General features: G+C 45.7%; 2 protein-coding genes across 2 annotated transcripts; one reads left to right on the forward strand and one right to left on the reverse strand.

Moving 5' to 3' along the window:
• Nucleotides 1-771: 771 nt before the first annotated feature.
• LOC311323115 (proteinase-activated receptor 1-like) lies at nt 772-2,013 on the reverse strand (the record flags this gene model as incomplete). The annotated part of the gene is made up of 1 exon (XM_084455274.1): nt 772-2,013. The coding sequence occupies one exon, from the start codon at nt 2,011-2,013 to the stop codon at nt 772-774; it is 1,242 nt and encodes a 413-aa protein (XP_084311400.1).
• A 9,321-nt stretch (nt 2,014-11,334) lies between these two features.
• LOC311323124 (proteinase-activated receptor 3) lies at nt 11,335-13,106 on the forward strand (the record flags this gene model as incomplete). The annotated part of the gene is made up of 2 exons (XM_084455286.1): nt 11,335-11,410; nt 11,989-13,106. 2 exons carry the CDS (start codon nt 11,335-11,337, stop codon nt 13,104-13,106), a joined length of 1,194 nt encoding a protein of 397 aa, XP_084311412.1.
• Nucleotides 13,107-18,247: the final 5,141 nt, after the last annotated feature.

Consider the following 18,247-nt stretch of genomic DNA (forward strand, 5'->3'; position numbering starts at 1 on the left):
ACTCTTTTCATAATTTAAGTGACCAGAGATTTGTAGCCTATAGATTTGCTTTGAATACCTCAAAATTTATAAGCAGAGCAGATGTATCAATTATTTTGAATAAACATGTACTTGACTTATAAACACAGCAAGACCAGAGCACATTCCTTCATAACTTAGAGGTTGGTTTGCTGTTCAGCGCTTTCTGACGGCAAATTTGACACTGACCACCTGGGCCATTGGCTGTTTACTGGCCTGAACACCTAAACCACTCATTTCAGAAAAAAAGAAATAAGAAATCTACTTTTAGCATTGCATTTAGGCTACTTCTATATATATTAGCTTATATAAGATGTTACAAAATAACTTTCATGTGCTCCATTATAATTTTCAAGGGCTTTCAATCTATACTGTCGTCTTTGAAGGGCAAATATTAAACATATTAGGCTACAATATACATTGTTTTTTTTCTAATTATTCCCTTAACTGAAAATGCATTTTCGATGGAATGGCCCCTTTAAGAGACTTGAGACACAGACAAAACACAGAACTCCTTCTATTTGCTATGGCACTAAAAAGTACTCTAGCCTACAGTCAGTTAAACTAAACTGTAAATGGATAATTCACCAAGGCCTTTCGCAGATGTGCACGTTTGCACTTTCACATCTACCGCATGAGGGTAGATGCAAATATTCAATCACAAATGAATATTTGTTATGATAATGGAAGTTGGCATTTCTCACACCAGGCGATCGATCAATAAGTCGATCAGAAAGCCCTCTCTCTCTTCTATCACACCAGTAGCTTTCTGTGTTGGCTGCTTCGGCTGTCTAGGAAGATGTTCTTCTTGATAGTCCGCGTGCTGGTTCTGGTGCTGGTTCTAGGGCTGGACCGGGAGGAACCGGAAGAGTGCAGGCTCTTGGCCCCCTTCGTACCCGACCGGCACCCCAGCGCGCCGGCCAGCTCCCTCTGGCACTGGGACGAGCCGTAGTAGTAGACCAGGGGGTCCAGACAGCAGCTCACGCTCCCCACGCACAGAGCCACCAGGTAGACGCCGTACAGCCCCTCGGCGCCGCCAGGAACCGAACGGGGGTCGAGGGTCAACTGCAGGTAATGCGCCATCAAGAGGGCGTTGGTGGGCGTGAAACACACCACGAACACCACCAGCACGGTCGCCGCCATCACCACCGCCCTCCTCTTCCTCCGCGAGCGGCCGACAGCGCCGAGCGGCGCGGCGCTCAGCGTCCAGATCACCCGGGCGTAGCTCGCCGCCGTGACCAGCAGCGGCAGGAAGAAGAGGACGCAGGAGAGGGCGGGAAAGAAGTAGGCATAGCCGCGGCGGAGGGCGTCGACGTCGAGGACGTCGTGGCAGGTGGTGACGCCCAACTCCCTCTGGTACAGGGACTGCTGGGAGAGGAGGAGGGGCAGGGAGCCCCCCAAGGCGAGCGCCCACATGGCGGCGCAGGCTACCGCCGCGTTCCGGGGCCTCCGGCATGACAGGGACTCCAGGGGGTAGACGACGGCGAGCAGCCGGTCCACGCTGATGCAGGCGATGAGCAGAACCGAGCAGTACATGTTACAGTAGAAGGCGGCGGTGACCAGACTGCACATCCATGACCCGAACAGCCAATCGTTGCCTCCGAAGTGGTAGGCCGCCTTGAAGGGCAGCAGCAGGGCGAAGAGCAGGTCGGCGCACGCCAGGTTCAGCATGAAGATCACCGCCGGCTTCATGGGACGGACCCTCCGAGCGAAGACCACCAGGGCGGCGGCGTTGAGCGGCACGCTGACCACGAAGACGACGGTGTAGACCAAGGGGACGAAGACGGTGGACACGCGGCCGCCGAGGAACGCGCGCGCCTCCTCCGACAGGAAGTACCTGCGCCTGACCTCGGGGTGACGGTTCTCCCGCTCGGGTCTGGTTCCGTTGCCGGGTCCAGGCGGAGTCCACCTGTCGATGTTCTCTACCGGGACGGGGTCCGAGTCGTAGTCGGGTAGATCTATCGGCTCGTCTGTGACCTCGTAGTCCTCGTACATCATGGCAAACGTCCTCACGATGGAGGTGCCTGAGGGAGAAAAACAGTATAAAGTATAGTACAGTAAATAAAGTATAGTACAGTAAAGTACAGTAAAGTATAGTACAGTAAAGTAAATAAAGTATAAAGTGAGCCAGACTTCCAGTGGGGATATGAGAGGCAAGTCATCTTTTAAACATGACTTATATACTTTTGTTTTAAGTTCATGTGGATCTCCTTAAAAACAATATGATAGGCTACATTTAAATTAGTTTTATCCTTCTTCATAGGCTACAAAATTTACTACGATTCAGAATTTAAAAAAAACTCCTGGTAGCCTAATCTCAGCTCAATGAGTTGTGTAATTTAAGGGTTGATCGAATTACAAGATTATATTACACATGATTCAACCATGTAATCTATAGATGTAGTTGATGTAGCCTATAGATAATACACATGTGTATATATCCTAACCGCGAAACTATCACTATAGTCTAGACTACTTTGTGTCGGAGAGTTCCAGGCGACTTACCGTTAGAAAACGCGCCAGCAGCCGCATGTGCGGCTATTAGAAAGATAAACGTTTTTAAATACATGGTTCGACGGATAAACTTAAATGTTAAAGAGTGTAGCTTCGGGGCTTCTGTTGTCTTCACTCTGCTGTCGTCGCTGTAGCTTGTCTGTGGTCGTGTGTGTGTGTGTGTGTGTGTGTGTGTGTGTGTGTGTGTGTGTGTGTGTGTGTGTGTGTGTGCGTGTGTGTGTGTGTGTGTGTGTGTGCGTGGGTGTGTGTGGGGACGCCCTCTGCTCTGCTCTCCCGCTGACGCGTGACGTGGAAATAGCGGGCGCACATTCCTGCGCGATGGCATCACACAGATCAGAGATTCTGCACATGTGAGACGTAGGTTAACTTTCACCCGATTTTTTCTAGGATCTCAATCACTTTTGGTTGTAACGGTTGGTCTACTTTGAGTTATAGCCATTATGACTCATTTTCTAGGCTATAGGCTAATAGCCCAATTTGTTTTCTGAATTAGACTACTGGCCATTAGGCCTAATAGCCAAATTGTTCGTTTCAATTCTGAGCAGAATTTCTCAGAAATGCAACCCATGATTAGGCCTATGATCTTGTGTGATAATGGACAGGAAGACGCAAACCTCGCCTTTTTTCCCCCTACAATATGTGCCTTTGTGCTAATTTGGGCCTTTCTCAAACGTTTTAAAAAGCTCTTCCTTTTCCTGTTTACTTTTGGAGACTGTTTTCCTGGGAAAGTAGGACACTGGCCTTGTCCTTGTCCTTGTCGTTGGTGTAGAACTGGGACCGCCGACTGAAGCATCGCGAGACCAAAACATGACCTCGCACATTCATCTGGTTCCCATGGCTACGGCTGAGCAGACTTTATTGTTCTGGTTAAATCCTGCCCGCTGAATAGAAGGCAGGTGAATGATATTATGTGCACTGAGTTAATATATTACAGTGGAGGAGTGTGGTTGAGATAATACCATTACTGACGGGCATTCCTGTGGGCACCTGGCCCTGCACGGCATGGCACAGAGAGGAGCACCACATCAAGCATCACGACAGCTCCTGTATTATCCAGTTACTGTAATTCATTTTCTATAGGCCATGGATGTTTTGGTTTGTAAAATGTGACTATGGCTTACATTAATTGCATTGTTGCATCTTGGCTTTGACTGAATATTCGTAGAGAATAGGCCTACACTAATAGAGAAGCTGCTTCCCCTGTTGCAATAGCCTACTGTACTTACAGTGACTGAACATAGCGACTAGTTATGCCATAAACCTCCTTGTAGGGCAATATTAAATATTCTCTCATGTCATGGTCCACAATCCAAAGGCAATCATACCGTGAAGATCCAGTCATCTCAGTAGGACTTGGCATTACTGTAGACCTATGCTCACCATCGGTTTATGGAATGTATGAGGTTGGCGAAGCTACATCTGTTTACTATTGGAATGTTTCCATGAAGCTGGTGATGCTACATCTCTTTACTATTGGAATGTATCCATGAGGCTGGTGATGCATTTGACCACGAGAGGCAGTGGGTTACGCAGGATTTTCCAGCAGCTTCGGGGCGTTGTTAGGCCCGACGCGATAGCGGATTACTTTTCTACAACGGTTACTACATATTCACAACAAACACACAGTAGCCTAACCCACTGCCTCAAGTGGTCAATTGCTTAAGTTTACTATGCAATGTTATGGGTGGAGAATTAAAATGGACATTGTGTGTCTTCACTCTGGCTTCAGGTATAAAACCTTTACTTTACTGGATGGATGGATGGATGGATGGATGGATGGATGGATGGATGGATGGATGTGGATGGATGGATGGATGGATGGATGGATGGATGGATGGATGGATGGATGGATGGATGGCAGGCAGGCAGGCAGGCATACATACAGTAGGTTACATACATAGTACTTTAATGACCTTCGAGGAGAAATTCCTTCGTGCGGTGTCAATGCAAAATCGCTCGGAGTAGTTCTTCCCCATTACACAGTAGCACCAACAAGTGTCACCAGTATGTAGCAGTTATTAAAAGGCAGATAAGGGTGGGTACAGTTCATCAAGGCCACATATTTCTGAGGTCATGATATGGTGCATTGACTCACACTCAACAGACAGAAAACAACTCTTTAAAAGAACAAACATATGACTGATTAACTTGATTTCAACAAGCATGTACATTTCCAATTTAGGACTGTATCAGTTTGATCTACATACAGGTATGTTTAGCTGCGGAATCTGCTAGTTTTTTGGTCAGTTAGCCATAACGGTCAGTAGAAGATATCATCCAATGCTTGCAGGATCTCACAGCGTGAAATAAACACCTTTCAACATGAACAGAACACCATGGCGGTGGAAATGGTGAACAGCTTCCTTCCTGGAGTGGCGAGGAACTGCTAAAATAGTATTGTGTACTTTATCTGTGTATTTCTCTGTGATTGTCTCAATTTGAATTGTAATATTGTAATAACAAATACATGCGCTTATTACTTTAGAATTGTACATATACTGTAGCTACAGCACATGTTTTGTCTGTCTGTCTGTTTGAAGAGATGATAACAAACCAGCTGTTCCCTTTGTGTGTGTGTGTGTGTGTGTGTGTGTGTGTTTGGTGGAGGGGAGGGGACAGTTGGGTTGGGGCTAGGCTTTTTCCCCCGAGATCACATGGTATCATATTATTCACAGATCCCAGATCTACAAGTGACACTTACTGCAAGTTAGACACAAGTAACACTAACCGGAAGATTTACCTAACTGGAAGATTTACCTAACTGGAAGATTTACCTAACAGCTGTTAGAGTTACCTAACAGTTAATCCAGAGTTCATCGTTATGAGTCCCCATGGCTTACAGTCATGCCCCGAGCGACTGAATATATACTGGTGTATAGCCTAATCCATTTGGCACGCACAGAAATATATACATAACAGATAACTTTGCATGCTGATTGAATTTGTTTCATTGCGAGCTACAGTAAGTAAGAGATAGAAAAAAAGGCAGAGAGAGACAGAGAGATGGGGCCCTGTAGGGCAGAAGGACAGAATACTCTTTGTGTGCAGGGAGAATACAAAAGAATGTGTGTGTGTGCGTGTGTGTGTGAGGGGGAGAGAGAGAGAGAGAGAGAAAGACAGGGCGATTCAGGAAGGATGAAGTCTGACTCATTCATCCTGGGACTATCAGGTTTAGCAGACCCACTCTGATCCAGACGCTGAGCTCAGGGAGGAAGTCTGTTTCCTCACGTTCTCGTCGCTGGAGACGTTCCTCCCCCCTGCTGATGTCCGTAAGCCGACGTCAAACACCGTTTCACTCCATCGCCTGCCGAACTTCGTGTTTTGTAACCCGTGGAACATTCATAACACAATTTGTGTTCCTTTGAGCCTAGCCAGCTGTGGATCCAGCTGGACATAAAAACGATCCAGCTAGGCGTTCCTAAACAAACATCAGCTCACCCCATGCTCTGGGGAGGGGGGGGTGGGGGGGTTGGAGGGGGGGGCAGGATACTGAGGGTGATAGCACCGAGGATAACTGGGGTTGAATTCCACTCCAGACAAGACCTCTCTCTACCATTGACTCTCTGTGATTGCGCTGTGATTGTTCACATCTGATTTGTGATTTTAATTCTGTATTTTGTAATATGTAGGCTATACTGTTTCGTACTGCATATTTTATTCTATTTATTATCTTTTAGAAAAGCCTCCTATGGACTGGTGTTGGAAATTAGCACTTGTGCAACAAACACTTAAGCAATGCATCTGGTCTGTCCACTGTGACTATTCCAATGTAATTGTGATGTCCATATTAAATAAAAGTCATTAATTAATTAATTAATCAATTAATCAATTCATTCATCCCTGGTTCTCTCCCTACCGTCCACCCTGGTTGACTCTTCCTGGTCTGTTCTGTCTGTAAAAAGAGCTGGGAAGGGAAGAAGGGGGGGAAGGGAAGAGGGGAGGGAAGGGAAGAGGGGGGGAAGGGAAGAAGGGAGGGAAGAGGGGAGGGAAGGGAAGAAGGGAGGGAAGGGAAGAGGGGAGGGCGACAGTCTGGGAATGGACCTCAGCCCGGCTTTACAGACAGTTTAAAATTAGTTTACACAACTTGTACAGACCGTTAGGAATGAAACAACAAGGGAGAAATTCCAAATTATTTCCTGTATACTATATATGGACACTATGGGGAAGCTTGAAATAAACACTCCAGTTGTGGATTTGTGAGGACACAAGGTCATTTTAGGTACCTTGATTGACCTGATGAGCGATCATTTAAGACAGTTGATACAGATCTGCAAATCACTACACAGTGAAGGCTGGACCTACAGTATCATCAGGATAGAAGAAGAGTCATAGCCTATTATTGACATTCAGGTCTATCCAGTTTGAAATAAATAAAATATGAGCAACATCGCCCTCTTCGGGGGAAATGTGGTAGTACTATCTGACAACAACAACAAAAGAAAGAGAGAGAGAGAAGGGGAAGAGAGAGGAGAGAAAGAAAGAGAAAGAGGGGGGGGGGTGCAACAGTGGAACACAGACCAGATAGACCAGTCTCTAGTGTTAGTAGTACTGTGCTGCTCTGTATATGTTCTTAGCCAATAGACAAACATTTTCCAGGAGCTTGCTTGATCGTCTCGTTGAGAGAGGTCAGGGAAGAATTCTTACAGCTCACTTTTCTGGCCCCCAGGTGAAACTGATATTTTTTGCTTCCCTCTGGAATATGTAGGGGTGGGACCTATGCCCCCCCCCCCCCCCCCCCCCCATTGCTCTCTGTAAAGCGCATTGTGTTGCCTCTGTGTACGAAATGCGCTATACAAATAAAGTTTGATTTGATTAACGTTATCTGGTCTGAGAGCCTTGAGTCACCCAGAATGCAAAGCAGGAGAAGGACCAGTAGGTCCTCTCAGAGCTACAGTCCTGCGATGGCTGATCTCACCATTCCTCATATCTCCCTCGTGTTTCTACTCATCCCTGAAGTGTGTATCAATACGGTCTGAATCACGCCACAACCATCCTCCCACACGCTGTGCAAGTTCCCAGGATGCACTTGTTTGGAAAACCTGGAACCGAGAACATCATGCTCTGGAACATAGAGAAGGACCGTTTAGAAGGTTGTTGACAGGATTCCAAATCTGCTGTTGTATATGTTTAAGAATAACGTTATATAAAGAGAAGTCACCAGCTACTCCCCTTTCTCATGCACAGCTTCCAATCGTGTGTCAGTAACTGTTTGAAATAGATGTGTGTGGTTTTGTTAGCTGCGGGGTTCAAGTTGTTGTTTCCACTTGTGGTCACGTGGGTGAGGGAACCTTTGCACTTTTAACCTGACGGCCCTCTGGTAGTGCATCATCAGACCAAAGCTACTTCCTTGTATGTGAAAACCTACTTGGCAATTTCTGGTTTCTGATTTCTGAATTTAAAGTCAAAATCTTTATTTCATGCAATAAACTACAACAATCTTGTTATTACAATTCACTGATTCAAGAATGTTTATCTGTCATCTGTCGTACAGGTATCATGTACAAATGCTCAGTGCAATTATTCTGTGGTATACGTTATGGAATTTCTTATGATATATCAAATGTGTTCAATTGTGTTGCGATATGGTACAGTGGTGATAGATATTGTATCCCATGTGTATTTTCACTTGGAACAAACTGTACTAAATTGTGTTGACACAGACTGTACTATTGCTATATTTGTAACTATTTGAAGTAGCCTAATAGTGGAGAGGAATTGGCGTCATGCATGGTTCATAGAGGACACAGAAGCACAGCATGTGTCTCCTCACACCACTGGTTACCCAGAGTGCCGTTGGAGTGGCGGGTCAAACCACTGGCTGAGTCATTAGTCGCCGTGTTTGATTGGCCTGAAATCAGGCCAGATGTGGACATCCACTCACAGCCAGGATCCCGTGTGTTTGTGTGTGTGTGTGTGTGTGTGTGTGTGTGTGTATAAACATTCATAGTTACGACAGACTCATCTCTGCACTTCCCAGCATCACACACGTCAGAGATTCTGAAGAAAAACACAAGAAGAACATTCCAGAGGTCAGAGGTCACACCTGTGAACTGAAGATGGATTGACTAACGTACACCAGTGAGATTAGGAAAATAGATAACAGACAGACAGACAGACAGACAGACAGACAGACAGACAGACAGAAACTGAAACTGTGAGATGATTCAAGCAGCGGGCTTTAGGCCTACAACATACAGTATATTATTATTACATTAGGCCTACAACATACAGTATATTATTATTGCATTAGGCCTACAACATACAGTATATTATTATTACATTAGGCCTACAACATACAGTATATTATTATTGCATTATGCCTACAACATACAGTATATTATTATTACATTAGGCCTACAACATACAGTATATTATTATTACATTAGGCCTACAACATACAGTATATTATTATTACATTAGACCTACAACATACAGTATATTATTATTACATTATGCCTACAACATACAGTATATTATTATTACATTAGGCCTACAACATACAGTATATTATTATTGCATTAGGCCTACAACATACAGTATATTATTATTACATTAGGCCTACAACATACAGTATATTATTATTGCATTAGGCCTACAACATACAGTATATTATTATTGCATTAGGCCTACAACATACAGTATATTATTACATTAGGCCTACAACATACGGTATATTATTATTGCATTAGGCCTACAACATACAGTATATTATTATTGCGTTAGGCCTACAAATTATGGTATATTATTGGTGATCAGTTCTAAGGACTAAATTCACTCAATCGCAGTATCATGGGCGGAGAACGTTTTTTTAAGATTCTGAGGGGTCTGCAGTGTTACTGTAAATAAAAGCAGCGCCTGTAGCCTCCTGAGTCAACAGGAAACAGAACATCTGTAGCCTCCTGAGTCACCAGGAAACAGAACCCCTTCCTGATGCTAAACATCAACAGGCTGGCTTCATGTTATGTCTGCGATCAAGGAAATAGGGTGAATGTGGGTATCAGCTCAATCTCCCACTCACACACAAACACACACACACTCACACACAAACACACACACACTCACACACGGACACACTTACACATAGACAATCGAGTCTGTGTTTTTAGACATTTGAATCTCAAGGCAAGCGGACTCGTTCTACAATCTATAGATGATTCATGTCACATGGACACATGTTTGTTTTGTGTGTTTTGAGACGAGGGATGGCATAATCAACAGCAGATTTCTCTGAAGAGTTCAAGATGGCGCACACACACACATGGGATGCATAAGGATGCACTCTGGATTAATGAAGCACATCTGCCAGTTAGTGTTGCTTGTAAACCACGTGATCTCCAGGAAAGAGCAGGTAGAGTAGAGAGGGGCAAGCCCCAACCAATCCCCTCCCCTCCGGCAAACACACACGCGCACGCACGAGCGCGCACACACACACACAAAGATTCACACACACACACACACACACACACACACACACACACACACACACACACACACACACACACAAAGATTCACACACACACAAAACATCCACACACACACACACACAAAACATCCACACACATGCACACACAGACACACACATACGCACGCACACACTCACACAGACACACACACACACACAAACATCGACACACATGCATGCACAGGCACACATGCACAGACAGACACACACATACACACACATATTTCTGTCCCCCTTTAGATTGTTGATTGTGGGCATGTTGATTGTGGGCATGTTGGCATTCTCAAGCTATCAAATTGCAGCTGCTCAACCAAATAAATATTAAAGGCATAAGTTTTGTAGCCTGTTCGTTTGTAATTTTTCTTCCCACCTTCACAGAACAGTAATGCATTTGCTTTGCAATAAACCATACCGTGGCACGTCTGATGGTTTCTCACTTGAACGGAACATGGATATAGTGAATTCAGCACATTAAATAAATTCCTCAGTCATTACAAGGGCAATGATCCACTATCCCAGGACGACATTCTGGGCATAACATGTTTATTGTGGCTGTTTAACACCTGGTAGCCTACCTGCTCAGAGGGAACAAGGGTAGGTTACACAGCCAGATGGCAAGGGTAGGTTACACAGGGCCAGGTGGCTATCAGAGACCACACTATTGTCCTCATAGATGAATCCACTATCAAGCGGTTTGGTCTGGTCTTCTGCTTTAACATAGCTGTGAAAAGGTCATCAGCCTTCGATCTGGGGAGATGTACAGAAAGCCTTATTTGTATAATTGGGTAGAGGCAAGTAGAAAACTTGGTGGACTTATGGGTCAGTGGCACATGCTATGACACTGGGGTAACATAATAATATAAGCTCAATGTTTAAGGGTTTAGATTCTGCAAATGAGACAGCAAGCGTTAAGGCAAGTGATTAACCATTGAGTCTTAAGACTCAGACAAACTGCACAAGCTCAGACAAATAAATTATTCCATAGCCTACAGGTTTCACACTCAATACAAACAGGATATTATGAAAACGTAGCCTATATAGTAATTAGAAATTGTAGGTCAAAAACATCAATCTTTAATTTATAAATATACATCAGATTAGTGAGCTACCTGTATTATATTTTTTTTAAATCAGGATTTGTAATAATAATAAAAAATAAAAAAAGAGAGAAATATACAGCAGCTCAAATGGTTTTCAGCTGTTAAAGGTGTGATAGAACTAGGTTACAACCCAAGGCGTTGGTTGGATTCAGGTGGGATCATTGGATCCACAACGTAAGGAGAACACAGGCTACTTGCGTGCAGGACTAGTCTACTCTAGACAAGTCTGGGCGATAGCCTATGGATGACGGTAACAAGGCGGTCCTCTACCGACATCACCGGGGGCGGCGTTTTCTCAACGTGATCTCGCTCATCGGCGAGCAGTCTCAATAATAGTTGAGTCCAGAGTTCAGTTCAGTCGTCGGATGAGGCTTGGCTGCTCATGGGCTCAGTCGACTTCAGTTTTTTGTTTTACCAAACTATAGGGATTCAACTTTGACGATGGGGAAACTTCTCTTCTTTTTCCTAGTTTTATCTCTTATTTTGAGTGTGACACTTCAAGCCAAAGGTGAGTCACGCTTGTCAGGTATTTCAAACTCTAAGGGCAATCTATTAGCAGTGTTTGTTATGTTGATAAAGATTTTATTAAATAATTAAATAATCGATAGGCTATATTTTTGTTTATAAATGTGTGTTTTCACTCACCTATTGACATGTTTAACTGTCACTAGCCTACTGAACCTTAAAATGTTTGATAACGTCGCCACACCTTAGAAGTGTGGTTGTGGCCTAGGTTACCTGAGATAAGGAATGTGTTTGTGAGAGATGCAGGCTTGGTAGCCTACCTGTACATTTGTGTACTTCAGTGTTTAAGTCGTAAAGGTTTGCCACTTTTACCTACCATTGGTGCAGTTGTCGTTGTGGGCTCTAACTTCTACTCACATCCTTCAGCAGGGAGGCGGGGCAGGAAGAGAGGTAGGAATATCTCTGAGGTAGCGGTGGCCGTACCCAGGTCGTTCCAGGGGATAATCATTCAGACGATCATCGAGACGAAGTCCCTTTCTCCCGCCAACGGGACGGACATCCGAGCGCCCGCCCGCCGTTCCCCCCCCCCATCCCCTCCCCCCCCGTCTTCGGCGTTACGGTTGCTGAGCAACAGGACGGCCGAGTTCCTCCGTGGCGCTCTGAGCACCAGGGTCGTCCCCGCCGTTTACATGCTAGTCGTCGCTGTGGGCGTCCCGGCCAACGTCGCCATCTTGTCCTCGCTGGCCGCCAAGGTGAGGAGGGTGTCGTCCGCCATCCTCTACTGCAGCCTTGCCGTGTCCGACCTCCTCCTCCTGCTCTCGCTCCTCTTCAAGGCCCATTACCATCTCCGCGGCAACCACTGGGTGTTCGGCGAGGGCGCCTGCCGGGCGGTCACCGCCTGTTTCTACGGCAACCTCTACTGCTCGGCGCACACGCTGGCGTGCGTCGCCGTTAAGCGCTACCTGGCCGTGGTGTACCCCTTCTTCTACCGGAGCCTCCCCAAGAGGGCGTGCTCCGCCTGGGCCGCCCTGGCCGTGTGGGGGGTGTTCGGCGCCGCCGTGGTGCCCGAGCTCCTGGTCCAGCAGAGCTACCGGATCCCACAGCTGGGCGTCACCACCTGCCACGACGTGCTGCCTGTGGACTACGATTCCCACGCACCCCTGCTCTACTACAGGCTGGGTCTCGCCGTCCTGGGCCTGCTGCTCCCCCTGGCGGTGACGGCGTTGTGTTTCGCCCGGATCGTCTACGAGCTCAACCGCTCGCACCACGACTGGGAGCTGTACGTGAAGGTCAGCTCGCTGGTGTTCGTCATCTTCCTGCTGTGCTTCGGCCCGGCGGCGACCGCGCACTTCCTCCACTACGCGCTGCAGTCCGCGGGCGGCGGCGGCGGCGGCGAGGACTTCTACGCCTTCTTCAGCGTGGCGGTGTGTCTGTGCTGCCTGCACGCCTGCCTTGACCCCTTCCTCTTCCTCCTCATGTCCAGGTCCACCGGGTCCAGGATGTACTCCCTGACCGACAAGGGGAAGAGCTTGAGCATCACCACCTGAGCAGACAAAATGGCCGCCTGCTCCTCTTAGTGATCCGTCACCTTCGGTTGTGACTTACGGTGTTCAGGTTGTCGATGACGTACAGTTGTGACTTACGGTGTTCAGGTGGTCGATCACGTTCAGTTGTGACTTACTGTGTTCAGGTGGTCGATCACGTTCAGTTGTGACTTACGGTGTTCAGGTGGTCGATCACGGGTATTTCCCGAAAGGATGGATGGATGGGAGGATGGGAGGAGCGTCAATCAATCAATCAATCATTTCATGACTGAGCATTTCATACGCAAAGGCAACACAATGTGCTTTACAGAGAGAAGGTGTGTGTGTGTGTGTGTGTGTGTGTGTGTGTGTGTGTGTGTGTGTGTGTGTGTGTGTGTGTGGTGGGGGGGGCACTCTGATCCTACCCCATAAAAGAAAACAGTTCCCTCATCTGAGCCAATAGGAGAACTGTAAGCATTCTTCCCTGACCTCTCTCAACGATCAAGCGAGCTCCTCAATGTGAATTAGGAGGAGGACTTGGATGAGGATATGGATGAGGATATGGATGAGCGCATACAAGGACATTCTGGACCTGTTTGTAAATAGTTGTTGTACAATCGTGTGAATGGGGAAATGAGTTACTGATCTACTAACGGCGTGTGTGTGTGTGTGTGTGTGTGTGTGTGCGCGCGCGTGCGTGCGTGCGTGCATTCGTGAATTTTATGAATTGAGTGAGTGAAAATACTGTATAATCATTATCTTGTTTGCATGCTTTGTTGACTAATGCTTGACTTCTCAGGGTATAACATATCTTTGCACTTTCAGAATGAATATTTGATTATAAGTGCATTCATAATGTGGTCATAAAATTCATCCTAACCCTGTCTTCCTCCGCCTGTGTTAAACAACTGTTTATGCTCTAACATCTGATCAATACTCTAGCGTTAGCCTACCAACTGATAACATACCAGGTGTGGCACGGCAAACAGCTAGTTTCGGGACAATTTGAATACGTAGATGTTAGTAATTCTGTTCTTGTAGGTAAGCTTTCACTTTGTGGTTGTGTTTCATAGCTGGTCTGCTGTAAACGTCAAACATGTCAAAAAAGGACTGATCTCTATCTCTCGAATTGTGTTGGTATTTCCTGTCTAGCGTGTAACAGGACATAGCTCTCTCTTATCAGTTCAGAGAGCACACACACACACACACACACACACACACACACACACACCGTGATACGTCACAGAGCCCAAAGGTCTTGTCACCCAGGGATATATAGGCTACCTGTAGGCACACACACCCATTCCAAGAAGGCGGACAGGATGTTGAACATATGTATCGGGCCAAATATGGTGGGGCATGTTAACGTTATGTTGAATTATTACTGTATAATAATGAATTCTGTTCTATATTCTATGTTTCCTAATCCTAATGTCAGTCCAGCCCTTATCAGCATTAAGGCTTTCTGGGGTCAATGCAGATGAATTGTGGGTAAAGACTAATTCACTCTGACCAGCCAGGAGCTCTCAGAGTCAACCGTTAAGACAGTTTTATTTTTTTTATTGTCCCTTAAGTGGTTCCTTTCCAGGGCCTCGCTGCTCACCCAGGAGACGGCATTGTGACGGCTCCGTGCCCCGAATACTGAGTTCTACCCCAGCCAGTGTTCCGTGTTCCGTGCCAGTGTTCCGTGCCAGTGTTCCGTGTTCCGTGCCAGTGTTCCGTGCGCCCACGTTACTGATGCAGGCAAAGCAGTGCGTTGGAGAAAGTGGTGAATGTTGTACCACTGTGACAGTGAGCAATAACAGCCAATAAAGCAATACATCTCTAACTCAACGCGTTCATAATGACTCGTGAAAATGTTTGAAGTGAATTCTAATAGCCTGTCACTCCACCTTTGTAGTTGTTATTGTCGGATAAACAGTGCCCTCTACTGGTGGCTTTTCATAATGACAAGATACATCACAGAATGAAAACACTACGGTTTTTATAGAGAATGACACTCTTTAATCATCACACGTAGATCCCAGAGGAATCCATCTTGATATATTTTACATTGCACCGTTTAACTCACCCCACAAAAGAAATATCAAGGACAGGTATTTGGCAAATGATTTGACACATCTCTCATTTCCATCGGGGGAGGGGAGGGGGGGGGGGGGGGTTCGAACCAAGGGGTCAGCAGCCTTCGACCTCCGACCTCTGTCAGGTCAGAGCGAGAGAGACACAGTGCAGGCCAGTTATAGACGTGTACGGTTCATTATCTGACCGGGAAACTGCAGGCCTCAGTGTCGACCCCAACCCAACCCCCAGCTCATAGCAACATCTGAAGCACCTACATCATCTCACCACTAGCACGCCCTGTTCACGATGACCGCAGGTCAGCTCGGCAGGACAGGCGCCTACCTGCCCCCCCGACCACCTGATCACAAAGAGCTCACGGTGAAATGATACATTCACCTTTGACCCCTGCCGAATACAATGCCTGCTCCTCAGAAAACGGCAACAGCAAAGACACGAAAACAGAAAAACACACAACGGAAAGGCTTCACCGACACACATGCAATATTCCTCTTTTTTTTAACGGTGTTGTATTTTTCCGTTTGTTTTGCACACATAGACGGGGCGAAGGGCGTGATGGGGCAGTTGGACAAGCTGGCACTACGACTGATCAATAAAACATGAGACACTTACGTGAAGCCTAAACCCAACACTGCACACTCAATACCTGTTTATTATGTACAGTGCACTTTCACACACTCAAACACATCAAAATAATTGAATATCTGCTAAAATACCAAAGCATGTCCTTGTAGCACAGTTGGACGTGTGTGTGTTGACGTGAGACCAGGCAGGTGTGGTAACAGTCACACAAACTTGCTGTTATGACCTCAGCCAATGAGAATTCTGCTTCATAACAGTGATGACTGAAGGACTGATCAATGATCATTTATCATTGAATCATTGGTGTATTACCTTAGAACTGATCAGGCTCATCTACACCCAGATAGCGAGCGGATGTGTAATAATTCTGGGCCATATATGGGCCGGAACTAAGCCACAAGGGACAGATCTGGCCTGGATATGGCCCAGATCCGCTTGCTATAGTCATTGTGTACGTGTAGAAACCTCTCTATGTTTTGCTAGATAAGCAATCATTACAGACCCCATTTGACAAGGTAGCCTTTCTCAATCTTAAGATCTAAAAAGAAGTTGCTTAAAACGTATCAAATTCATCTCCAACCAAACCTCAACATGGGCGCTTTTATATTTTGATCTTCTTGCCAAACTTTTATCCCTTTAAGAACTCAGCACTAAGACTGTAGCAGCAATAGGTAGGCTACCTTTCAACTAGTCTAGGTTAAGCATAGCTTTTTAAAATCTTACCAAGCCATAGTTAAAATCCCCAGCTTTAATATCAAATACAATAAAGACCCCTCTACTCTGTGACACACAAACAGAGATGTAAAATATATGACTTTCTGTACATGAATTAAAATAGAGTCACAACACAAGATGGTGAATCAGCTCACAAGAGTTTTCACAAACACACGCACACACGCGCACACACGCGCACACACACACACACACACACACACACACACACACGGGTCTCTAGAGAAGATAGGACAACTAGAGCAGCCTGGCAAAGCTACATTTGGAAGGAGGGACAGGTTCGGGAGAGAGGCACAACACCAGAGAAAGGCCATCAGGATCTGGAGAGAGAGCGCAACAGCGTGACAGAGAGGGAAGAGACAGAACGGAGAGAGAGAGGAAGAGAAGGAGAAAGAGGGAACAGAGAACCATGAGAGAGAGAGAGAGGGGGGGGGGAGTCAGGTGTGCTATAGCAGCTCAGCTGTTTCTGATGGTATCAAGTCCCCCTGACAGAAATTAGGAACGGAGGGAGAGCAGAGTCCTTCATAACGACCTCCTCTGCACACTACCTACACACACAAGACAGAGGATCCAGACATGAGGTCTCCAGTCTCAAAAATCTCTTGACTGTAAAAAGCAGAAAATGTAAACTTTTTTTCTTCTTTAGAAATGTAGCTGCTGGATTCGCCGGTTTGACTACACTACTACTACTACTAATTATTATTAATTTGTCTATGGCCTTGTCATTCTTGCAATAGGAGCACGTGCAGAAGACTTGAACATCGCAGCTCACCAGAGATCTGAAGTAGAGAAATACCGCCCTCTGGTGGACACTGGGATGCCTTGGCATTGTGGTACAAGATAGCACAGTGGTGACACAATAAATAACATCTTTACATCAATAAATAGACAAATAAATAAACACGCAAACATATAGTTACAGTAGAACCAAATGAATCAACAACCACTGATCATGTCACTATTGAAAGTAAAGGAGAGTGACTGGATGTTCAAGTCTTCTGCAGTCTTTGAGTTGAAGTGTACAGTTTCTGATGAAAGGCTTGTGTAGGACTGCCCACTGATGGCCCACAGCCAATCATATACAGAGGTCTGCAGCCAATCATATACAGAGGCCCACAGCCAATCATATACAGAGGTCTGCAGCCAATCATATACAGAGGCCCACAGCCAATCATATACAGAGGTCTGCAGCCAATCATATACAGAGGCCCACAGCCAATCATATACAGAGGCCCACAGCCAATCATATACAGAGGCCCACAGCCAATCATATACAGAGGTCCCTGTTAGTGTCCTCCAATCATTCTATCACTAGAAGGTTCTCACTGGTATCAAGTTTTAGAAGAAGACTTTAGGAACCGTTGTGGGGCGCAGATCAAAATGTTACATTTAATGGCGAGTTTGCTAACCTGAACTCTGTATATCTCTGGCTGTGGGTCGAGCAACGTTGACAGTCCTGTTTCAGCAGGTCCGTTACCTGGTAATCATCCGGAAATTATAAGTAACAGTATAGCTACTCTAAGAATTCTTCTTCTAAATATTATTCAACAAAAAAAATAATATTTTACGTATTATGTATACGTGTGTGACGTAAATACGTGTATGACGTGGAGCTTGAATACCAAAATGATAACTGCCAAATATTATGTCATACACGTGGAGTTTGAATACCGAAATAAATCAGTATTCAACGGAATAATAGATAGACGATAACTGCGCCGTGTCATCAGATAATTCCCCAGTGTGTACCAGGTAAAGCAGCGACCTGCGTG

The sequence above is a fragment of the Borostomias antarcticus genome (genome assembly GCF_949987555.1).
Source record: "Borostomias antarcticus genome assembly, chromosome: 2".
NCBI classification, from domain to species: domain Eukaryota; kingdom Metazoa; phylum Chordata; class Actinopteri; order Stomiiformes; family Stomiidae; genus Borostomias; species Borostomias antarcticus.